General features: G+C 42.1%; 1 protein-coding gene across 5 annotated transcripts in view; it reads right to left on the minus strand.

Annotated features, from left to right (window-relative positions):
• LOC104316503 (ubiquitin-conjugating enzyme E2 E2) overlaps positions 1 to 21,408 on the minus strand; it is a 221,265-nt gene extending 199,857 nt beyond the window's left edge. The window contains exons 1-3 of one of the 5 annotated variants that reach the window (XM_069771789.1): positions 21,262 to 21,408; positions 15,359 to 15,547; positions 7,156 to 7,206 (exon numbers count right to left, since the gene is read on the minus strand). In XM_069771789.1, coding sequence (XP_069627890.1) covers positions 7,156 to 7,206; positions 15,359 to 15,547; positions 21,262 to 21,323 — 302 coding nt within the window. In that variant the 5' untranslated portion in view covers positions 21,324 to 21,408. Of the gene's footprint in view, positions 1 to 7,155; positions 7,207 to 15,358; positions 15,548 to 18,766; positions 18,921 to 20,110; positions 20,409 to 21,261 lie in introns of those variants that run through there. The other 4 variants (XM_069771804.1, XM_069771797.1, XM_069771821.1 and 1 more) reach the window with 4 other exon arrangements.
• Between the last annotated feature and the right edge of the window lie 323 nt (positions 21,409 to 21,731).

Below are 21,731 nucleotides of genomic sequence, written 5' to 3' on the forward strand. Positions count from 1 at the left end.
AAACAAAACAGCTTTGTTTAGCTATGTAGATGAGGGCAAAACAAATGTCTATGGAAGGTAGTCCTAAAAATTCTGGAGCCAAAAGCATTGTGGATTGCCCTTGTACTTCCTAGGAGACCGACTTACAAAGAACAGCCGCAACTCAATGAAACCACTGGAAGAAAATTTATCTGTTCAGAATTCCCCACACTAAAAGCATCAAAGTGTTTCTTTTTACCCTTGTTACAGTCCTCCACTCTACCTTGCCCACACTTGCAATTTAAACTAGAGCTTTACTAATCTTAACACTAAGCACATTGCAAATACCAATGATCCCTTCCATGTCCTGTACAGGCTCCTTTTTGGGCACTTTTCTGCCCTTTCCTACTTCAAGGAATGTGTGATCGTCAGGACTCCTCCTTATGTCCCCATCTCCACTCATTTCCCTGCTTCAGCTGTCCCATGGGACGTGCGCTGGCATCCCCCTGACCTTCCAAATCTGCACTCACAAAATGCTTGCTGAAGTACTCTTATTCTTCTCTAATACTATTTTCTCTTTTCTTCTCCACCTGGGAGAGGAGTTGTCATCATTGAAAAACTGGGAGAACTGGAGAAATCATGTGGAAGTGTTGTTATGCTGGGAGGTATTAATGGGTGTTGTCAGCCAGTTCCTTACTTCATCATCAGCAAGTGAAGTTGCTAGTCCTGGCAAGCAGCCAGTGCCAGGCTCCCTTTACCCCCCCCCCCAATCTTCATGAAAGTTGCTAAGGTTTCTAGCCACCAATGCCTGCAATACAACTTGAAGCTTTTGAGTGCTGCATCTAATCAATCCTAAAATCATCCCACGACCACAAGCAGAAATGGAATCAAGCAGATATTCAGAATTCAGTTTATTCAATAATAAAAAAAAAGCTCAGTGCTTTCATAATAATCTTTCATATCAAACATACATTTTCAAAGATATCATATCACTAAAGAAACATTAGCTATATTTTAGATGGCCTACCACGTACACTGCATCTTGACACATGGAAGACCCAAGAAAAGAAATATCTGTGTGTTATTTTTTAAAAACAGATGCTTTGTGAACAATATGACATTGAAAGGTCACTTTTACAGTGAAAATAAACAGATATTTAAAAAAAAAAAAGTTCTAGTACAGTTACATGCTTCAGACCTTAAAGCACAAGTGACACCGTCCTGCACTGTCTTAAAAGAAAATAGCAGAAGGAATTAAAAGATTACACATTAAAAAGTAACCTTACACTTTTCATCTGAGGTACTTCAAGGTACCAAGCTAATAAATCTAAAAAACCCACCAGTTATAAAAAACAGGCAAGCTAACTCAAGTGATAAAATATAGCATAGTTGCTATTATAAAATATAATCCCAGTGCAATCATTAACTTGCATGTTTTTGGGACATGTTTCTTGCTGCTTTTCAAGCAGAAAGGGAATCAAAATTAAAAAATAAAGCAGTTGCAATGAGCACTCAAATACATTTGACATTCATTCTTATCCTCAAATGAATATTGATACATCATAGATTTAAAAACAACAGGATTCTGCACATTAATATCAACCACTTCTATGCATATCTTTTTGATTAAGTTTTGCTGTTTGCTGTAAATTCTTAACAAGGCCTAGCCAGGCAAAGTTCTATACAATTTTCTGTGTCACATTTTCTCTAGAAGGTTATAGAAAACTAGCAGCAGATCAAAGGAAGTCTATACAGGCAGAAGGTAAACTCCACGGGTAACATAATGTAACGGGAATAGAGCCCAGATTCATACCAAGGAGGCTGGAAATGTTTGTGAGGAGAAACGTTCAAAGAAAGCATTCCTTATTCTGATTTTCAACCCGCTCACACATTAGCATCACATGCATTGCAGTCATGTGCCTATGGCAACAGATTGATGCATCCCTAACTCAAGCAATCAAAATCACTGATCACAGTTCCTTTTAAAATAAAAATATAAGCTGTAGACCTTTTTTCCAATTGAATTTTGTGCCTAGGTCCTCCTTTGGTGAAATCCCTATCAGAAGAAATAGGATTAAGCCTTTCTTTAGCCAGAGGAGCCACTATACACCTATACTCCTAAGTGATACAACAACCATGAGTATGATGCCCATCACCCTTTGTGCTTCCACAGTTTTATAAAGGAACCAGCAAATAAAGACACACTGTTCCGTGCCTAATGCTGCCTTGAAGTTTCTTCTTTGGTTTCAGGTCAAGGAAGCACCTCACTGAAGTAGCCTGTGTGTTCTGCACAAGGGCAAAAAGAACTCAACAAGCATATAAAGGCAGTGAAATAGGTAGTGGACACTACCTAAGAGGATGCAGTGTTACTGAGCAAGCGCTTAATGCTACCAAAATCATTATGTAAATTCTCTGTGCAAGCTAAAGGAGATTAACCAAAAGATAAGCAAATTTAAGTTGAGCAAATTGCTTTAAAAACAGAATCCTTCCAGCTCCCAAGAGGAATTGTTTTTGCATTTGGAGAAGGCATTGCTCTGCTCTTTCCAAATATTTTCACATTTATTCAAATATTTTAAGGAAACATACATAGCCAAATTATTCAGACCCCCCCACTCCCAAGTCAAACTGATGCTGTGAGCATATCATCTAAAAAATGGCATCTCCTTGCTCACATTGGAAAGCTATGTGAGCGTTCCTGTGCTTGTGTGTGTGCACACACACAGGGAAGAGGGGAAGACTCCTTAACAAGTTCCTCGAGTGAGAGGGAAGGAAGGCGACTTGAGTACACCAGGGCAGCACGATAAATACTTGCTGCAGCTGCTGCTCTAGGTCCCTATACTTCCATTGCTCTGCATCCTAGAGCAAGGCTGACGGTCTTCTCCCCCCCAGTCTTCCCATGAAATTGTGCTAACATTTGTTTTCTGCTCCTGACACTTGTGCCAGCTTCTTAGCTTTAAAGTAGCACTAGGCAAGAGTTTAAACAAATGGCCCCGAGAACAATAACTTAAATTGATGGAATTCACATAATCCCTTAGAGTTGTGAAGATTCTGGCCTCACCATTTCAGCAAAAACAGAGTCAGAGCAATATTGAACAGGAATGTCAGGCTCCATACAGTCGTTAATAGCGCAAGAGGCATCCATGAGGCACGCTGACCTCTCTCCCTAAGCCAAGTTGAATAATTTGCCATTCCACTTGGCTTTTCTCTACATCACCCTAAAGAGAACTGGTTTTAAGTCTTTTCAGTGTAATTACTTTTCACAAGCAAAATACTAGGATCAGGTATGTTGGTTGTTTATCAATTTTGCAGATAGTGTAAGAAGCAAGGAATCAATGTAGTGATTCCAAACTAATAGAAGAGATAAGACTACATGCAGGGTTTTAAATGGATTGTTTTGGAACGAGAACCAGTCAATTTGCCCACTAAGCTGCACAGCCCTTTAAAGTATATTTCTGAGCCTCAAGCATCACCCATATTGCTACAAGGAAAAAGAAACAAAATATATAAGACATAAAAGGAATTGCAGTAAATACACAGAAAAGAGAAGAATGGTGACAAATATGCGACAGAACATCAAAAGAAAACATGAAGAAGAAGATAGGTAACAACAGTGACTTAATAGGAAAATTTTAAGCAGTTGCTCCAAGCGGTGTCCACAGAGAGCTGCTATTCGCTTTGTGCTGGCTCTCCTTGTTTCCAGCTACTAAGTTCACATTGAAAGAAGCTAAAAATACATTAAATACTTTCCAAATATTTTTTTCCCATGTAAGCAATTGGTATAAGTTGTCACAGAGATGTTGTTCTCTTGCCAGTGAGAAGGGAAATAGTATACAACACTACAATAGAAGTTGTACTCTAAGAAATCTATTGTCTTGGACAAGACGCAGTTCAAAATATGGGAAAATTTGAAAAGGCATCATTTTAGCTACAAGAATTCCCAACTATTACCCTCTTCCAGCAAGGCAATATATGAAAATGATACTTAAAGATGAGGGTTTTATCACCCGTGAGAAAAGGTAAACTCTGCACCACTCAAAGCTGTAGTATGTGCAATATTTCTAGCAATCGAACTTTGGTATTTCAATGAGGAGGGAAAAAAGAGAAGAGTGGCAAATGTCTACAATTTAAGTATACTGTCTCCTGACAAACTAAAATTTCACAACGCTGCAGGCTTAAAATACAAATGTACCTGCTTAGCATTCAGGACTCTCTTTGACAGTAAATTCAGCTCTATACAAAAGTAAAGGGGGGAGAGATGACACAGCACACACCAAAACCTATGCAGTTCTTTCTGTTAAATGTGAAGTATAACAGGCTTTTTTATGACATGCTTTCCTCCAAAAATAGCAATGATTACACTGCTCAACTCCCACATGCGCCCCAGATTGACTTTTTGACACTTAGAACATTATACATCTCAGTCCTGAGAAATGATCCCAAGTTTGTGGAGTCAAAAGGACTCTTTCCATTGCCCAGAACCCAAACTACAGAATATGAATACCTAGGGAGGCAGGCAACTCTGATTTCTTATAACATTAAATCTTCTTCTAAAGCCAAACATGACAGATTTTTTTAGGAACTCTGAAATCCACAGCTTTCTACACTTTTGGAAAGATGCTGCAAGTCGCAGCAGTGATAATCTGCCAATTACAAGGCACATGTGTGAGCAAGACTTTTTTTGTCTTCCAGACAAATAAGAAGATTATACAGCCTATTCTCTTAGTGGGGATGAGGCGGGGGAAGCGTTAAGATTGCAGCTGCTGCAGAAGTAGAAGCTGCAACTCCCTTGGAGCTTGTACTGACTGTGTAGCCTAGCATGCCATTAAGGGATGCTACTGTACTACAGATACAGTTCCATTTGGGTTTTTTCCCTGAATGAGACAAACCTGAAGCTTGGCCTGCTGTAGTTAACAGAAAGTCTTGCAACACATCTTGCAATATTCCACCCAAGTTCCAATTCAGCTCAATATCCTACCTATCAGAACTTCCTAAATAACTACTTAGAGAGTATTCTTGAATAATACAGCTTTCCTTCACATCTTCTGTGACGTTTAGTTTTGAGATTTATTACATTCCTACTGCCCATACATGATTTATTTTTTTATATAAAAGAGCACACATAGTGAAGGTAAGCTGGAATCACAACCATTTCAAGTGGCCTACATCTGTAAGGAACTTATCTTTATGAAATATGCCTTTTTAATAGAAAATCTAAGACCTCTTATAACAATGGTCTAAATTTCACTAAAACCAAGAAAGGACATATCAATACTTTAGGGTAAGATATGCTGCAGTATAGCTTGGCTTTCTTCATTATGCTGAAGAATCATGTCTGGCTGATGTATTTATTTTGTAATGTTTAACTATAATAGAAAATAGATGAAGTTCAAATGAAAACACTGTTTAGACTATGTCAACAGAGCATAAAACTAAATGAAGTGATTCCGTATTGACTATAAAAACATATTTGCTAATAGTAAAGTTACTAATGGTTATCTATCAAGATCACAACATGAAATAATTCTGCATCTTAAGAACTGTGTTAAAGCAGCAGACACACGAAGTTAATGTAATTTTTTGATTTTGCAAAACAGCATCATGCAGTGCACTTTATTGCTATTTTATCATTAGTGTAAATAATTAAAAAAAGCAGGAAATCTCCAGCTCTTTTTTTTAAATTGCAAGTCAACAAAGGGCCTTCCACTAAGACAGCCAATGCTCACTTTACACTTGCTAGCAAAAGAAAATCAAATTAACAGTATCTTGTATACTAAAACAACTGCTTTGTTACAAAGGATTCAGAAAACTAGAACAAATGACACTGCTGTAAAAACTATAAGCCTTTTAGACTCAGTTCAAAGACTCAAGCATTCTTCTACAACAGACTGAAGTTTTATATTCATCTCAGCAAATCAATCCACTAATAGGCATCAGTCATCAACACCTAAGTAAAATCTGCCATACGAAACAGCTTTGATGTGATTGAAGACTCGCACACAGTCATAAGTATGACAGAACAGCTTAGCTATTAAAATGTTTTATCTAGCAAAGAATTGTTCATCCTAATTGACTGAAATACTCTTTGAACACTATTATTGCAAGGCTACTTCACTACGCAGCGCTTTAGTACATAGCCACTTGACTTACATCTTGAGATCCAGCGCAACCACATCAAATCTTGTTAGAATATTGTCTCACACATACTTTTGTCAAGAGACCAAAACAATAAAGCTGACTGTCATTTTTACTACCAGTTGCTTAGTTAATTCGATACTGAAATGTACTGGGATTCATTATAAAAGCTGCATGCAATCAGCCATTTCTATCAATCTTTCTTTTTACTGCACTAATAGAATGAATCCTACTAACCACATCAGTTGAAATGGGTTAGCAGGACTGGATGGAAGCTATTCTTCTGCACCGAGCCTGACCTCTCACTGCGAGAGGTGCAGTGGCAGAGGCTCCTTTAAGCAGCACTGCGCAGCCCTGGCCCAGCTCCAACACTGACCATATGTCAAGCTGACAGATAAGAAGCCCGAGACAGCCAACTGAAAACAACTGTATACCGCCCCGGCCACCAGGCAGCGAGGGTTTCTAGGCCTACCTCATTACTCATTTCAAAGCCAATTTTAAACACACCGAAAGTAAATGTACCTGACAAAAAACCCAAACCAAACAAGCGCAAAGTCATTATTAGAAAGCCTATGCGATGATACACTCTATTGCAGGAAGTTTCCCCTGAATATTGTAATTGATCACCAGAAACACAGTCGGAAGATGAATAATAGTTTGTGCCTATAACATTTTTCCTTCTCCATTATATTCACAGTGTGTTAACAATTTGCAAGAAAAAAGGAATCAAACATACCAGCAACTGCCACCAAGATTACATTTTACAGAATCAAACAAAATGCTATTGATTTAATAACTCAAGTTAAGGGTGATTTGATTTTTACCCTGTATCTGTTAACACATCACAGGGTTCATCAGTTTTTACCATGACTTTTGTTACCAGGAAGTATGTCATATTGATTACTTGTATGTAGGCAAACATGTTATCTATCGGCTTTTATTCCAAAATTACGAAGTGATCACACAAAGGAATAGCTAAAATTTACTCCAGTCCCCTATGCAATTTCCATAATTCCATACATTCCATTTCCATATTCCAAATTAATAAAATCCAGGTGAACTTACCTACAGTTTGGAGGAGGGTCTAATGTAATTTCTGCAAGTTCTTTCTGAATTCTGAAGAGGGGAAAAAAAAAAATATTATCAGGACTTTTTTCCAATATCTTTCAACTTTACGAACATTTCTACAGCAATCAATAATAAAAAAATATAATTCTTATAATTTCTGATGGAAAGCTGATGCTATAAGGTTTCATAAAACTGCTCAAAAAAATGTGGAACTAAAAATCCAATCTTTTCAATCTTTTCTGAAAAATGAGCCTCCAATCTGGGACAAGTTATGCCATGAGCAGCCACCTAGAAAATCCAACTTCTAATCGTCGAGGTTCTCAGCTCTTTTGCTCACTTACAGAAAAATTAAATGTCTCGTATACCCTCCTTCTCTATTTCCCCTCTGCCTATATGTCTCATAGCTTTTGTTCTCCAGAACATTTAGCTTCTTAATGTATCTCGTACTAGCAGGCGAAAAAAACCCAACTTCATAGGATAGTTGTCTCTCACCCTGCTGGAAAGAGCTCATGCTGGTCTTCTCCATAACCTCCTCCTCTAGGTACGGGGGGGCTGCTATCAGGTGCCCCAAAGCCTATCCTCAAAGTGAAGTGCTCCAGCTCCCTGGCCAGGCTGGGGACCTGCCGCTGGACTTGCTCCAATGCATGCCTCCTTTGTACTGGGGGGCCCAAAACCGGGTACGTGTTATTCCAGATGCAGTCTAATGAGAGCTGAGTAAAGGGAGATAAATCACTTTCTTCTACATATACTGACTATGCTCCTGTTAATACACCCCAGGAGGCAGTTAGCCTTTGTCGCTGCCCCGTGTTGAGCTTGCTGTCTGCCAGGGCCCCCACGTCCTTCTCAGCAGAGCTTCTCCCCAGCCTGTATCATTACAACGGATTAGCCCTTCCCCATGCATGATGTTACATTTGTCCTCGTTGAATTTCACTAGTTCCCTGTCAACGCTCTCTTGCAGCTTGCTGAGGTCCCTCTGAGCAGTAGCCCTGCCCCTGGATGTACCAGCTGCTCCCCCCAACTTGCTGTCATCCGCCAACTTGAGAGTGCGCTCTGCCATGTCCTCCAGGTCACTGATAAAGAGGTGAAGCTGGGCAGGTCCACTCCAGATCCTGGCAGTACTGCTCTCGTTACAGGAATCCTGCTGGAGGTCCTCCTCCAGGCAGAGCAACTTCGTTGTTAAGGATTTCTGGATATTCCCAGGCCGCCGCTTCTATGCCAAGTCCTTGAATTCCTGATCTCTGCCACATCTGGCAATATGGGCTCTTTTCCGTTACACCAGCGTCTGATTGAGAGCCAGTATCATCCCCTCTGAAGAAATTTAAACATGCAGAGTAGGAGTTTACAGAGTTCCCAAAGGAACTTGTAGGAGTTTACAGTTCCCAAAGACTTGCCAGAGTATGATGCCATAAGCAGGACTGTGATGGCCACCTTCCTTATAAACTACGCCCAAGGCTTTTTTATAGGCTACTTCAGTGCAAAAACATGCACATTTAGAAAGAGGAAGGAAAAAAAAACCAACAAAAAACAAACAATTCAATGTACCTTCAGTATTTTCTTCTTCCTTTCTCCTTCACAAGATTTCATGTGCAGGAGCAGATTGCTATTCCTGTTATTCCCTACACTAAAAAAGAAAACCTGCCATGATAATACCACCCAAATGCCTGAGAAACATGCTCAAGCCACAACCCAAAAGTTCAGGGTTATCTTGTTAAAAATGACTGCCATATCTTGTTAAAAATTACTGCCACCCATTTTGCACATAAATACAGGCAAAGAAAATGGTTTATCAAAATAAACATTCAGGTATACTGGCATATATAACAAAAATGAGCAGTTTAATTCTCTATGTAACGTTAAGATCCAAATACAATCTTACATGCTAAGGAGTCTCACAGCCACCATCAAAATTCCCCTTATGCCACTATGAGTTGATTTTGTGGCTATAATGAATAAATGAACCAAAGGCAGTAGAACTGGCCTGAACCAGAAACTCCAATCCTTTATCATTCACATTCTGAAATAATTAGGACGTATGTGGGGAAGATTTGTAGGTAGAGGCAATAATCATGTATTAGACCAGCCGATATAGCTGAAAAGATAAAAACACTCTTTCAGATGCTTAGCTTTTCTTCTAAACTCTATGCACCCCAACCCTACATACATACAAACTAATTACCCCTGTAGAGGGGGAGAAATTCGATGCTTATTTGCTTTTTTTACTCATTGAAATATTTACATCTCCAGTAGATAGAATTTGCCCAATAAATATCATTCCTTTTTTGCAAAAATACAGGCACAGGCTGCTTAATCAATATTTGCAGCAAGTCATTGTAGTAACACTGAAAATCGACCGCATTTTTTAAAAGGGAAAATCTGATTAGTGAAGTCTAAGCACAATAAACATGTTGCTTTTAAAAAGTTACTCAATTCTAACAATTCCAACAGTTCACACCTTTTAGAAGGGAGATGATACAAGTGTAGGAAATGCTTAAAATATTTATTCTGTATATGTCAGATTTCTACTGTGTTTTAAAAATTTATACTATCACAAATTCAAATCACGGAAAACCTAGGTAGCATGGAATCTCCTTCAATTTCATGTTTTATGGGTTGTTTTTGCTTTTTCTGCCTTTTGGGAAGTTACAGAATGATGGCATTGCTACAGAGTCAGGGATTATTCCTTTGCTTTACATATAGCAGTGAGAGCAGTTAATATTTCACTGCATGACAATGAGTCCAAGACATACCAAGAATGGATTGACAAGTGTAGCTTAAGTCCTAGATCAAAAACCTTCCGTTCTTCCTCCTAAATCCTAACCCATGTCCCTTTCATTCTGAAAACAAAAGGATACAGAGCTCTCTCCTTTTCTCCCTCTGTTCTAGTTCAACTCAAAATGTCTAACTTCTAATGCCAAGAGCACTAAAATTGTCCTTTATCAAGCTTTTCCTGTGACTGCGCAAACAAGAACAAAACACCTTTCTGCCTCAAGCGATAATTGATCAGATAGTACTTTCTATTTATGTTCAAAAGTCCTAATTGCTTTTGCAAGCATCTAAGATAAAAGAGATGTTTCATTCGTGATTATTTTTACACAAACAAAATACAACATATGAATACGATACTGTCCATCAATTGCTCCTCAGCAAGCTGTCCATATTTATTTTCCTACTCTGTGGCATCCCAAACTAAAATTAATATATACACCTTACACCTCTTTTGTTACAACCTTAATTTACCTTGCATTCATGCTGAGAGCACATTCATAAACAGTTTCTGTAGAGCAGCTGACATGCAAGAGCTTGTTCACGTGTCACAGTATTCAAAGTTACAATTAAATCATCAGACAACATCCCAGAGAGCCTTGCACTGATAGATACCTCCAGTGTGCAAGCTGGCCTTTGTCTGCACGAGTTATTCCACTGCTCTGGCACTTGTTTCATATCTCCATTGAGTTGCCCTGAGAATCTGGCATGGGAAAGGATGTGCCTCATTTCCTTCACTGACCACAGAGAGTTCACCGCGAGAATATGTGGCCTCTGGCAACAAAACATTTTTTGCAGGTCCTTTCTGGCATCTCTTGTCTTTGGATTTTCTGCCTCAGTACAGTTATGTTTAGCTATGTCAGAGAGTAAAAGGACTAAATTAAAGTCATTGTATATATCCAGTTTATATTTAAATTAATGACATACTGGTTTACTATATATTGGGGAGTGGAGTGATGGCATGGGGAGAAGCCCCTGCTAGTAATCAAAGCCTTGGGCTGTACACGTAGGATATTTAATTTGCAGCGTCTGATCTGATACTCTTTGTTTGGTCTCAAAGAAATCATTTGACCCCTCACTCTCTCATATATATATACACACACACACACATAAAAAAATATTTTTCCCCTACACTTTACTAACAGAAAAGAACAAACATAGTTGCCTTCCAGTAATAGTGCAAAGGTTAATCTACCCCTAAATTCAGAAGCATGAAAGTACATTGTGGATTTCAAATATTATTAATTCTCAGAGACACATATTTACTACTGTTCCAAGCCTAGGGGGACTGTGTGTTGTTTCCTTCATGAAACAGTTGAAGTTCTCTAAAGCTAAGAAAGAAATGAACATGTCAGAGGATTTCCCAGGAAGATTAATAGGAAAAGAATTAAAATAAAGGACTACATGACAATGAGCTATTTTTACCATGTCTACTTTTCTAAAATATATGCCTCTTTACTCATAAAAGCCAGATGAGTATACTCCATACTGAAGAATACGCTATTTAGAAAATACTAAGAAATGCAATCACTGGTATGTATTTCAATCTTACATAAACTGTGACTGAGCAGGAAATTGATCTAAAGATGGTTAGATTCATGCTGGAGGAAAAGAAATATCCTTGCCTCCATACTAGATACACAATAAATGACAAGGATATTTCTTATAAGAAAAAGCACTCCATATTTTGCCATCATATTCAACATGCTAAATATCATTCCCAGATTCCTTGAAAATAGTGCTGTGATAAACTTCTCTGAGAAAAAAAAGAGGGGAAAAAAGCTCATTTTTATTTTGTTGAATTTCAAACAAATTTAATCCATTACCCATTTGCTACTCCTTAAGTTTGTAACTTCTTTCAATAAAGAAAAGATTACAACTAAAGTTTTAAAGTTCACAATTCATTGTAGGCACAGATATTTATAAAAAAATTCCAGGACTGGACACAAAGGTTGACAGATTTTCAACTATCAACTTCAGAAGCCAAGCAAAACAATACATTTTTTTGTTGAGCTACTATGTCAGCCAAGAATGGTTACACTTCTCTCAATCCAAAGGTCATGCTAAGATTTGCTACTTAAGAGGTAACAAGATGCCTGCTGTTTTCAAGGACAGCAATTCAATTCCATGTCTGAACTGTAATTGTGATGTGCAGCGAGTTTCTCAATCTTGACATGTTAGGTAAGAAAGGTTGCTATTTAAGGTGATGCCCTCTGGGTGAGGAAAATTGAAGGACCGTTACACTGTATGACATATACTGTAAGCTATTACACCTGTATAGCAGCTAGCCCTAAAAGTATTAACAGAGAAGGACGGCGTGTGATGGCATTCTGCCTTCTTGATGCCATCTACAGCAATGCTAAGAGAAGAAACTCCATATCTTAAAAACAAAAATCTTACTCAAAAATGAATTCAAGTGGTTTCATATAGCCTCCGTAATCAGATCATTTTGGAAAGCAGTAAGCTGTGGGAGTAGTATACTCATACATAAGACATGCTAGCAGTTTACTTTTACACAAGCAAAAGTCAGCATACTGCTAAATCGTGATTTATATAAAAACCTAATGCTACTGAAAATTCTTTAAATCTGACTACATAAACATACAAATAAAAAGCAAAACAGAAGTATTCCAAATACAGATGCACAAACCTTCATTCTAATCCAAGATATACAGTAGGTATCATAATGTAATCCAAAAATACTGTGACTACAATTCCATATGCATGAAAAAGCTTTCCAAGTGAGAAAACATGACTGCCAGACTCAGGTTAGAATCAAGTCTGCAGTCTGTAACCTTAGCTCCAATGCTATGTTAACTTGCTGGTATTCTCTGCTTTAAACAGGAATTAAGGAATATTGACCAAAGCCACAACTTCAGTACACTCTGTTGTTTGGGGTTTTTACTGATTTTAGCAGAGCTGACTCCTTTAACTATAATGGAGTTATTAGAGGGAATTGCATAGTAAAACACTTAAGATTATTGTGACTTTAGAGTAATGCCATACAAACCCACAGAATTAAAAAACTAGAAAAGGAAAAAGTTGCTAAACATATATTCAGTCTTTTTTCACTAGGACAGCTGAATTACTTCAATTTATTTCAATTTTTAAAAGATCACTATTTTAAGCTGGTCAATAACAACACTCCCATTGAAGGAGTATAGCCTTATTCCTGCACCATTTTTCATTTCTAATGAACAAAAATAATAATATTACTATGAAGATATTTTATGTAGACAGTTTCTGTAATACTTATCACATATTGAGGACTCTATGCCATTTTGTTTCCTTCATGTTACTCCTCTCCGTTTTATCCTCTACTTTAATTTCTGGTTTTCCTTTCTTGAGGCATTACTGATTTTAATTAAAAAGCAAAGAAACAAAACCTGTGATATGAAAACCTGGTCGGATTAAGAAAGTTTATAGAAATGTAATCCCAATTCTAACACAGTGACAAACTACTGAATACTAAATAAAAAAAAAGAAAGAAAAATTACTATGATACTATTAAAAAACCCTGTTAGTATAAAATCTGTGTTGCTGTGATCCTTCCACAAAGTGCTATGACAACTACCACTCCTAAAATACAATTTTAAAAAAAAAATTATTTATTGTGCACATACCTACAGAACTCTTATAAATCATCACAGCTTTTAAAATGCATAATCAAAGACTTTCCTTCAATATTAGTACACATGTGAAACGGGCTTTAGAGTCTAACTGGCAAACGTACTGATGTCAGCAACTGGCATAATTAGGTTCAGCAGAACCATAAGCAGATATAATTAAACTTTAAAAGGTTTAAGTAATTTTATCACTGTGAAATGCATGTTGATAAAAGCTCTAAGCTTTGAAGATACAAAGCTAAGATTAATAGACCAATTTCTGACATATCATTATTAATTTTTTAATAGGAAACTGTCCACAGGCTCTTGTCAGAATTGTGGCATCATTACATTAGGCATTGTACAAAGTTCAGAACACATAAGACTCTTTTCTAAAGATGTTAAAACCTGTTTTTTATGACCTTAAAAGTCATGACTAGTCCAATATTCCTAATATTTAAAAAATAACAATAGCAGGAAGCAGACGAAAGAGAAGAAGGCCAGAAACCATAACAGCTATGAGAATTAACTACATGAATAACATCATGGTTTGAAGTGAAAGTTGTTTTGTTTTGTTTTTTCCCTTTTAGTCATAAAAGGAAACATGGGCAAGCTTTGCTGGCCATCCTGTAAGTGATATGACTAGGTTATCTCCTAACAGTGTCACAGTAGGAATGGGTCTCCAGAAAGCATTTCACCAGGGAAGGAAAAACAAGAAGAAAGGCTAGCTGTAAGGAAGGTGCCTATGGCAGAAGAAAAGCATGACAATACTTCAGTGGAAAGACAGAAGAGACTTCAGTTCAGAAAAGTATGTGAATGGTAAGGAAGAGATTAAGCCAAGACAAAGACTTGAATCCTGAAGGGATGTATACACACATTTATATACCGGTATTTATGGACTCCTACTACATGCATATGTTATAAATTATGGCAATTGGGCCTTGATTCTTCTCCTTTACCGCAGCACCATAGTGGCACAACTCCAATGGTTTTTCTTGTAGTTTACATGGCCTTGAACTAGCAAAGAAACAGGATCTGGGAATTCTGCATCAGGACAGTCTGCAGAACTGGTCTCTTGTCAGATTATTTTAAAAGTGTTTTTTAACTTCAGTCACTATAATCCCATTTGAATTCTGTTGCCTAGACTAGCACCCCTACATGTACTAATGGAGCCACACTAAACTGTAAATTCCTTCTGTCTGGTCCAAGCAAGAGAATCGTTAGCTGGAGATTGACATGATAGCATAGAATAATTTAAATAGCTATTCTACAAACCCACCTTTCCTCTCAAGCAGAAAAGAGAAGGAAAAGAAATGGGTATTAAAACAGACCACAGTTTAAAGTAATGAAACCAACGTGCATTTGTTGTTCACTTAAATATTTCTGACCTGACCATCTGGGAAAAGGAAACGCAGTACTTTACAGCAATAGGTATTATGGTAGTCCTAACATGCTGAGTTACTGAACTGTCTGAAATGTTTATGGGTAATTAACTATAAGTTACACTGACAAGTTTCAACATCAGTCATACATACACATACAGAGATATATTTTATAAGGCTACAAAACTGTCTGAGTTTTACTAGCAATAAAAAAATGTCAGCTTTTATCATGCAAGCTACTATTAAAACCATGTGAAAGAGCCAATCTGTCAAAGAAAGGAAAAAAGTATACAAGTCTCATTATTGTGACCAGTCTCAAAAGGCTATTACACTGACATAGTAGTGTTATAATAAAACAATAAGAAAATTAATATACTGAGTCAATACATACATCTGATAGTCAGCTGAAAAAAGAGGAAGGAAGATAAGCAGCCAGAAAGAACACTGTACCTTTTAGCACTAGTTGACAGTTTAGCAGCTGTTTTGCTTGATATTTTGCCCTCTTTTTTCTTGGGTTGAACTTGCTCCCTTTCTTGTTCCTGCTGAACACCTTCACGCTGATCTCCATCAGAGCTGCCTCCACTAGTGCTTGGACTATCATCAACTCTCTGCCCCTCTGTAGACATGGCAGATGCTGCACTGAACAAAAACCAAACAGCAAAAGTTAGCTTTTTCAGAAGAAACTGTCCAATAGTATTTCTTACATGCCTTAAGGAAACAACACATGAGATTTATGTCTTTGTCTTAATACATAATACTTGTGTTACAGTACTTCAGTAATCTTAGTAATGAAGAGTTTTGCCATAAGCATCTTAACAGTAATTCAGGAGTTGGTAATTTTAAACCCCATGCCAAATAAATAATAAACCCTTATACATATGAAAAGCGTAAATTATTGTAGTTCAGCTGGAACCATAATTCTGTAAGTGTAATACCATTCACTGTGAATTATATTTTTCAACCACTCGGCAATATCATGAGTTAGCTATCTCATCACTATGCCACCGGTTGAAATCTAGAATAGTTTGTTAAAAACTGAGAGTTGTCACTATCTTAAGACTCTGTGTTATCCCATATGAAATGAATCTGTAGGCTCATTCCAAGTCTATAATGTGGGTTTCCACATTACAAACTCCACATCTTGGCATGCTCGATGGAAACATTAACAGAACCAAAAGGCACTAACACAGGACTGTTTGTATTTACTAAAACAGTACGCTTCTAGAGCAGTAAGCATGCTGGTAGAGGATATAAGGAAGTTTCTTCCTGACAAATTCTGTTCAGGCAACGTGAAGCAACAAAGCTGTCAGAGAACACGAGCGACAAGAAATTTCAGTACATTTCAGAAGTCAAGTTAATGCTTTATTTGCATGCTTCTGATACTAGTTAGCTATTTTAATTTCTTTCTTCATTTTAAATAGTATAACAATATGCCGACAGATGAGGAATTACAAGCCCACTGTTACAGCTGTCATGACTTCTCAAACTGTTCTAATGAAGGGCAGATGTCCATGAAAAACTCTTACTGAATTAGCCTATGTGGTGGCAATGACTGTTAGAAAATTTTACCAAAAAAAAACCCCAAACGGTCTTTCCTTTAACTCCAAACCTGTAATTTATATACGCATTTTATATATCGTCCTCTAGGTATTTTAATAAAAGAACCGCCTTCAAAGTGCACAGGCCCAAATGTTACTTGCTTACACCCACGCAATCCCCATATATCTGGGTGGTTTTCTGATCAAATCTGTCTGAATCAAGAATTTTCTCTTTCATACACAAAGAGTTTTAAAATGCTGCGAACTTCGACTTGCTTTTCCTCTTACCTATGTACAGACACCATCACAATTAAGAACAAAACTATTCACCTTGACTATTATATGTTTTAATACTCTCTCAAGGGAGAATAATGAGATTGCAGGCTCAGATTCAACCATGCTCATTCAGTGGATTAAAAAAAGTTCATCTCCCTGCACATATTTATGGAAAGAGATAGCAACGGAAAAGTAAAGTAACATCCATGCCAACAGGGTTAATGTTGAAAAGGACAATTTTAAAAAGGCCATAAGTGTTCTAGTTATAGCTGCATGTAAGAAAATAAATTTACTCCTGTTCTGCAATTTGATTCTATCAAATAGTGCACACTGTGGAGTGGAAGAACTAAGCTTTTCAGGCATTATTGACACAATCCAACTAACTTCAGGAGGAATTGGGTCTTTTTTGTCTAATTTAGGAAGCTATACTGAAAAGGAAATCTGGAAGTATGGCATCCCTTCAAAATGTTCAGATGCTAAAAGAAATAGCAAGTAATAGCAAGTGATGGATATGGGACTACGTTTCCCTTAATCAGCTTAAGCTACATTTTGGATTTTATTATGGAAAAGAATATTTTATAAATATATTTTCATATATAAATTTATATAAAAATGTAACACCTAGCCTGCTCATCGAAGTAACTGAAATAATGTGTAGTTTGCATCCTAAAATTAAAAAACAAAAATTGTTCATTCTTAGAGAATGATCTTTCCTACAGTACAGCTACAATACTATATTTAACATAATTCATATATTTACACAGGTTAATGTTTAAGATATTTACATCCTGGTTGACAGATTTTAAGATAAAAGCAACAGAAGATTTAGAGGTAATAAAACAAAAAAGCATTGCATTCTGACAAGTCAAAATATGCATTTAATAACTGTAATGCAATTTTGATAGTAGGTACCCGTTTTCTTCGCTGCTACATACAGCTAAAATACAATCTCATCTTTTTTTTGTAACACTTCTGATGGCTTTTATTTACTCTAGATTTTAGTTCTGATCTTAATACATTTAATTTTAAAGAGAAAAATCCTCTTCACAATGTACATAGGCTTTAACACTGCAGGCCACAAGGTTACAAGCACATTTAATAAAGCCTATATGCATAGGACATCTGCTGTGAATAACCTTAGCTATAAATATTATTATTATCCAAAACCAACTGTATTCACTTTGTAAGTTCAGGTTACTATCCAGCAAACAAACACTGCAACAGTAGCCCAGAGCATGTAATTACTGTAACATGTAATGCCAGCATTTACAACAGGAAAATACTTAAATCTGTCATTTGATGTCTGGCTAGTTTCTTGGGTTTTTTTCCTCCCTCCTTCCCTCTCTATCCCCCTTTCTGACATCTGGGCAGTTCTTTCCATTGCCTTTCCTCACGATATCTGCAATTTTAGGGATTTTGCATAGTTCAAGGGATGCTCAATACTGCAGTAAAAGTGTGTTTTAAAGGGCCCGAAGTTAGATACTTCGAACATGGTCAAACTTAAAAGACAAACAAGCACATGAACAAATAAGAGAAGGGATTTTTAAAAAAAAAAAAAAAATCAACCGAGAGGGTGACACTGTTAGGAAAACATTTCACTGCCACGAACACAGACAGAGAAATACAAGATACTCCTTGAATCTGGTCAGCCATGAGTGTTTGCAACTGTCACACGGAGTGAGAGGAAAGACGCACGACGCCCGGGTCCCTGGCTGCCAGGCTCTTCTACATTCAGACGAGGGTTGCTAACCTCCCTGCTGTTTTGCTGAGAAAAATGAGCAGAGGGGACAGAGGAAGGAGTGAAAGGGGACTTAAAAGTCTCTCCCTTGACGTGAGATGATTCAGCAGACACACAGATTATAAGCCTAACTACAACTATCAATTCTAAGTGAAGAGTGTCCAAAAGATCCTGCTTCTGTCATATATATCCACTGGCACCTTGCCCTCCCTCCTCAAAAGGGGAAAAACCAAAACCAAACCACAACAAAAAAACCAACCACCACCGCCCGCCCCCCCCCCCAAAAAAACCCAACAAAAAAACAACCAAACAATCCAGCAGTCAGGGACAGAGAGATCCTGGCAGTGTGCAGATGGGTCCCTAGGGCCGCAGAGCTAGTGATGATGTCCTTCTAAAGCGGTCCTAATTTCCTATAAGCCAAGATAAATTGAATATTTCTGCAGGGTCCACGACGAGCAGCAACAGCAGCGGCCGCCTTACTTCATCTTCATTAGAAACCGTAAAGGGCAAAAGACCAAAACACCACCGGAGGGGACGCAGAAGGAGCCCGGTTTCTGTCCGGGCACGGTCCGCCTCTGAGAGGGGCACCCGGAGGGACGGGACGGCAGCCCCCGGCTCCCACGGCCCCACCGCCGCGGGTGGGCACACACGCGACTCGCCCGTCTGCCCCCGCCCGTCGGAGAGACCCAGCGTGCAGCATCGGGCCGTACCGGGGGGCGGGGGGGGCATGGGCACCCCCAAACGCCACAGGCACCCCGCAAACCCCGCCCGGGCAGGCGGCGGCCGGGCCGGGGTGAGAAGTAGGAGACAGCCGGGCAGAGGAGGAGGAGGAGGAGGAGGAGGAGGAGGAGGAGACTGCGAGAGGAAGACGTCGGGGGCACAGGAGGGAAGGGAGGGGGTTGGGCTGCGGGGCTCCTCGGGGCACCCCGGGGGGGTTGGGGGGGGCGAGTAGTGCTCCTCCCGAGGGGCTCCAGCCCGGGTCGCCCACAGCTGCGGCAGGGGTGTGTGGGGATGGCGTACCCCGGGAGGCTCGGAGATGGCGGGGGGGGGAGCGGGGGGAGGGCAGGGGGTCCGCCGGAGCGACCCAGGGGCGCAGCGAGTGCCGCGGGGACCACGCGATCGGCGCGGAGCGGGGCCGGGGCTGGGGGCGGGGGGAGCGGGGGTGGCCGCTGCTCCCGCCCGCAGCGGGGCAAGCAGGACAAATGGACACGGAAGAGTTGTTGAAGGGGTGTGGGGGTGCTGAGGAGCAATGGAGTCTGGAGCGACGACCGGAGGATGGATGGATGGAGCCGGGGGGAGCGGGGAGCGGTGGCAGACATGCCGAGGTGGCAGGGGGCGGCGGGGGGCGGACGGGACTGTTGCTAAGAAAGGGCACGGCCGGGGATGACGGGGGGGGGAAAGGGGTACCAGGCAGCGCCGGGGGGATGCGGAGGGGGAGGGGAGATGAAGGATAAAGGTAGAGACCGGGGGTCGCAGTTAAAAGGGGGGGGGGCGCTGCCGTGAGGGAGGGATGGCGAGGGACGGGGGGGTAGGAGCCTGGCGGGGGGAGGGGAGGCAGACGGGGACCTAATCCGGGGCAGAGGTGTACCTCGGGAGGGACGGGGCGGGCGGGGGGGGGGGGGGACACAACACGGACACGACCTCTGCTACCTGCAGGCGAGCGCAGGTCTCTCTCTCTGTCCCCCTCTCCCTCTCTCTCGCTGGTGCCGGGCACAGGCTGCGGGACAATCCGACGCGGTCGCCCCGACTCCGGCCGGGCGCGGGGCTGGAAAGGGGCTGCAGCCGCTCACGGAGTCATGAGCCCGCTCCCCCGCGCTCCTCGCCCTCTTCTTTCTTCCCCCTTCTCCCCTCTCTCCCGAGCAGCAGCGGCGGCCGCTGCTGCTGCTGCTGCTGCTTCTCCCACCGCCGCCGCCGCTCCTGCCCCCGCTGCCCGAAGAGAAGTGAAGCCGCTGCCGCGCGCGCGCGCGCGCCCCCGCCGCCGCCGCCTCCGCGCGCGCCCCCGCCCGCCCGGCCAGCGCCGCGCGCGCGCCCGCCAGCCAATTAGCCCGGGCGCTCGCCGTCCGCCAAGGGAGGGGAGGGGCGGGGTGGGCGGGCGCGCGCGCGCGCTTTCGGCGAGGGGGCGGGCGGGGGGGAAGGCGAAAGTGACAGGCGGGCGGGGGGGGGGGGACGGGGACGGGGCGCGGGCGCGCGCCCGCGGGGGCCACTGGAGGCGGCGCGCGCCGCCGGGGCGGGGGGAGGGGGAAGAGCCTCCGGCGGGAGCGCGCGTTAAAGGGAAGCACGGGGGCGGGGCCAGCGGGGTCGAGTAGGAAGGAGGCGTGAGGGGATGGGGGGAGCGGGGGAGCCCCAGCCAGGGGGTCGGGGGGGGCGGGCTGCTGCGCAGGGGGATGGAGGTTAGGGTACCCGGCCCTCTCGCCTCCCGCGGCCAGGTCAGCGCGGCCCCACGCCGCCGCGTGTGCCCGGCTGCGCCGCCGGCCCCCCGCGAAAGTCCCGGAGGCGGGCGGGAGCGGCCGGGCGGGCGGGCCGGGACAGGGCAGGGCAGGGCAGGGCAGGGCAGGGGGGCGGCGGGGGCCGGTATCAACTTTCTTTGCTCTTCTCGTCTTTTTCTGCCTCTTTGTTCCCTCCGCCGGCCGCCCCCCGCCCCCGGTCCTGCCGGCCCGCTGCCCGCACCTCCCCGCGGCCTTTGTCTCCGCGGAGCCACCGCGCCTCTCCCTCCGCCTGCCGGAGCAGCCGGAGACCCGCCGGGTGGCCCTGGGGGAGCGAAGGGGGCGGCCGGCGGCGGCCGGGCGGGGAGGACGAGTTACCTGGCAAGGGGTGGTGGGAGGGCAGGCGGGGAGGGGGGCCGAGGCCGGTGCCTGGCGCTCATCCTGTCGCGTCTGTCGCGGTAGTTCCGACCACACGGCTGCTGGGTCGCGTTAGCACGGCGTGGCGGCACGAACAGCCCCCGGCCACTAACGACGCCGGGTGACCTGCCGCATCCCAGCTAGAGGCAGGCGCTGTAGCGCGGTTGTAGTCCGGTGAATGAACCTCGCCTCCCACGCAAGTCGGCATTCCCTCCGTGGCAAGCATCGCAGTGAGGAACGGGAGAGGCCAAGGCAGACCCACGCTCAAATGCTTGGATTTTTAGCATGAATGATATTAACCTGGAACGAAACAAACCTCTGACAGAACTGGCTGTCAGGTAACCGGCTGTGTTGGCCTGAGATACTTGGGTCGCTGTCCTGACCCTGCTGCTTTAATCCTTACATAACCTGCCGCTTACACTTAGCTACAT

This window comes from Haliaeetus albicilla, chromosome 2 (genome assembly GCF_947461875.1).
Source record: "Haliaeetus albicilla chromosome 2, bHalAlb1.1, whole genome shotgun sequence".
Taxonomy (NCBI): domain Eukaryota; kingdom Metazoa; phylum Chordata; class Aves; order Accipitriformes; family Accipitridae; genus Haliaeetus; species Haliaeetus albicilla.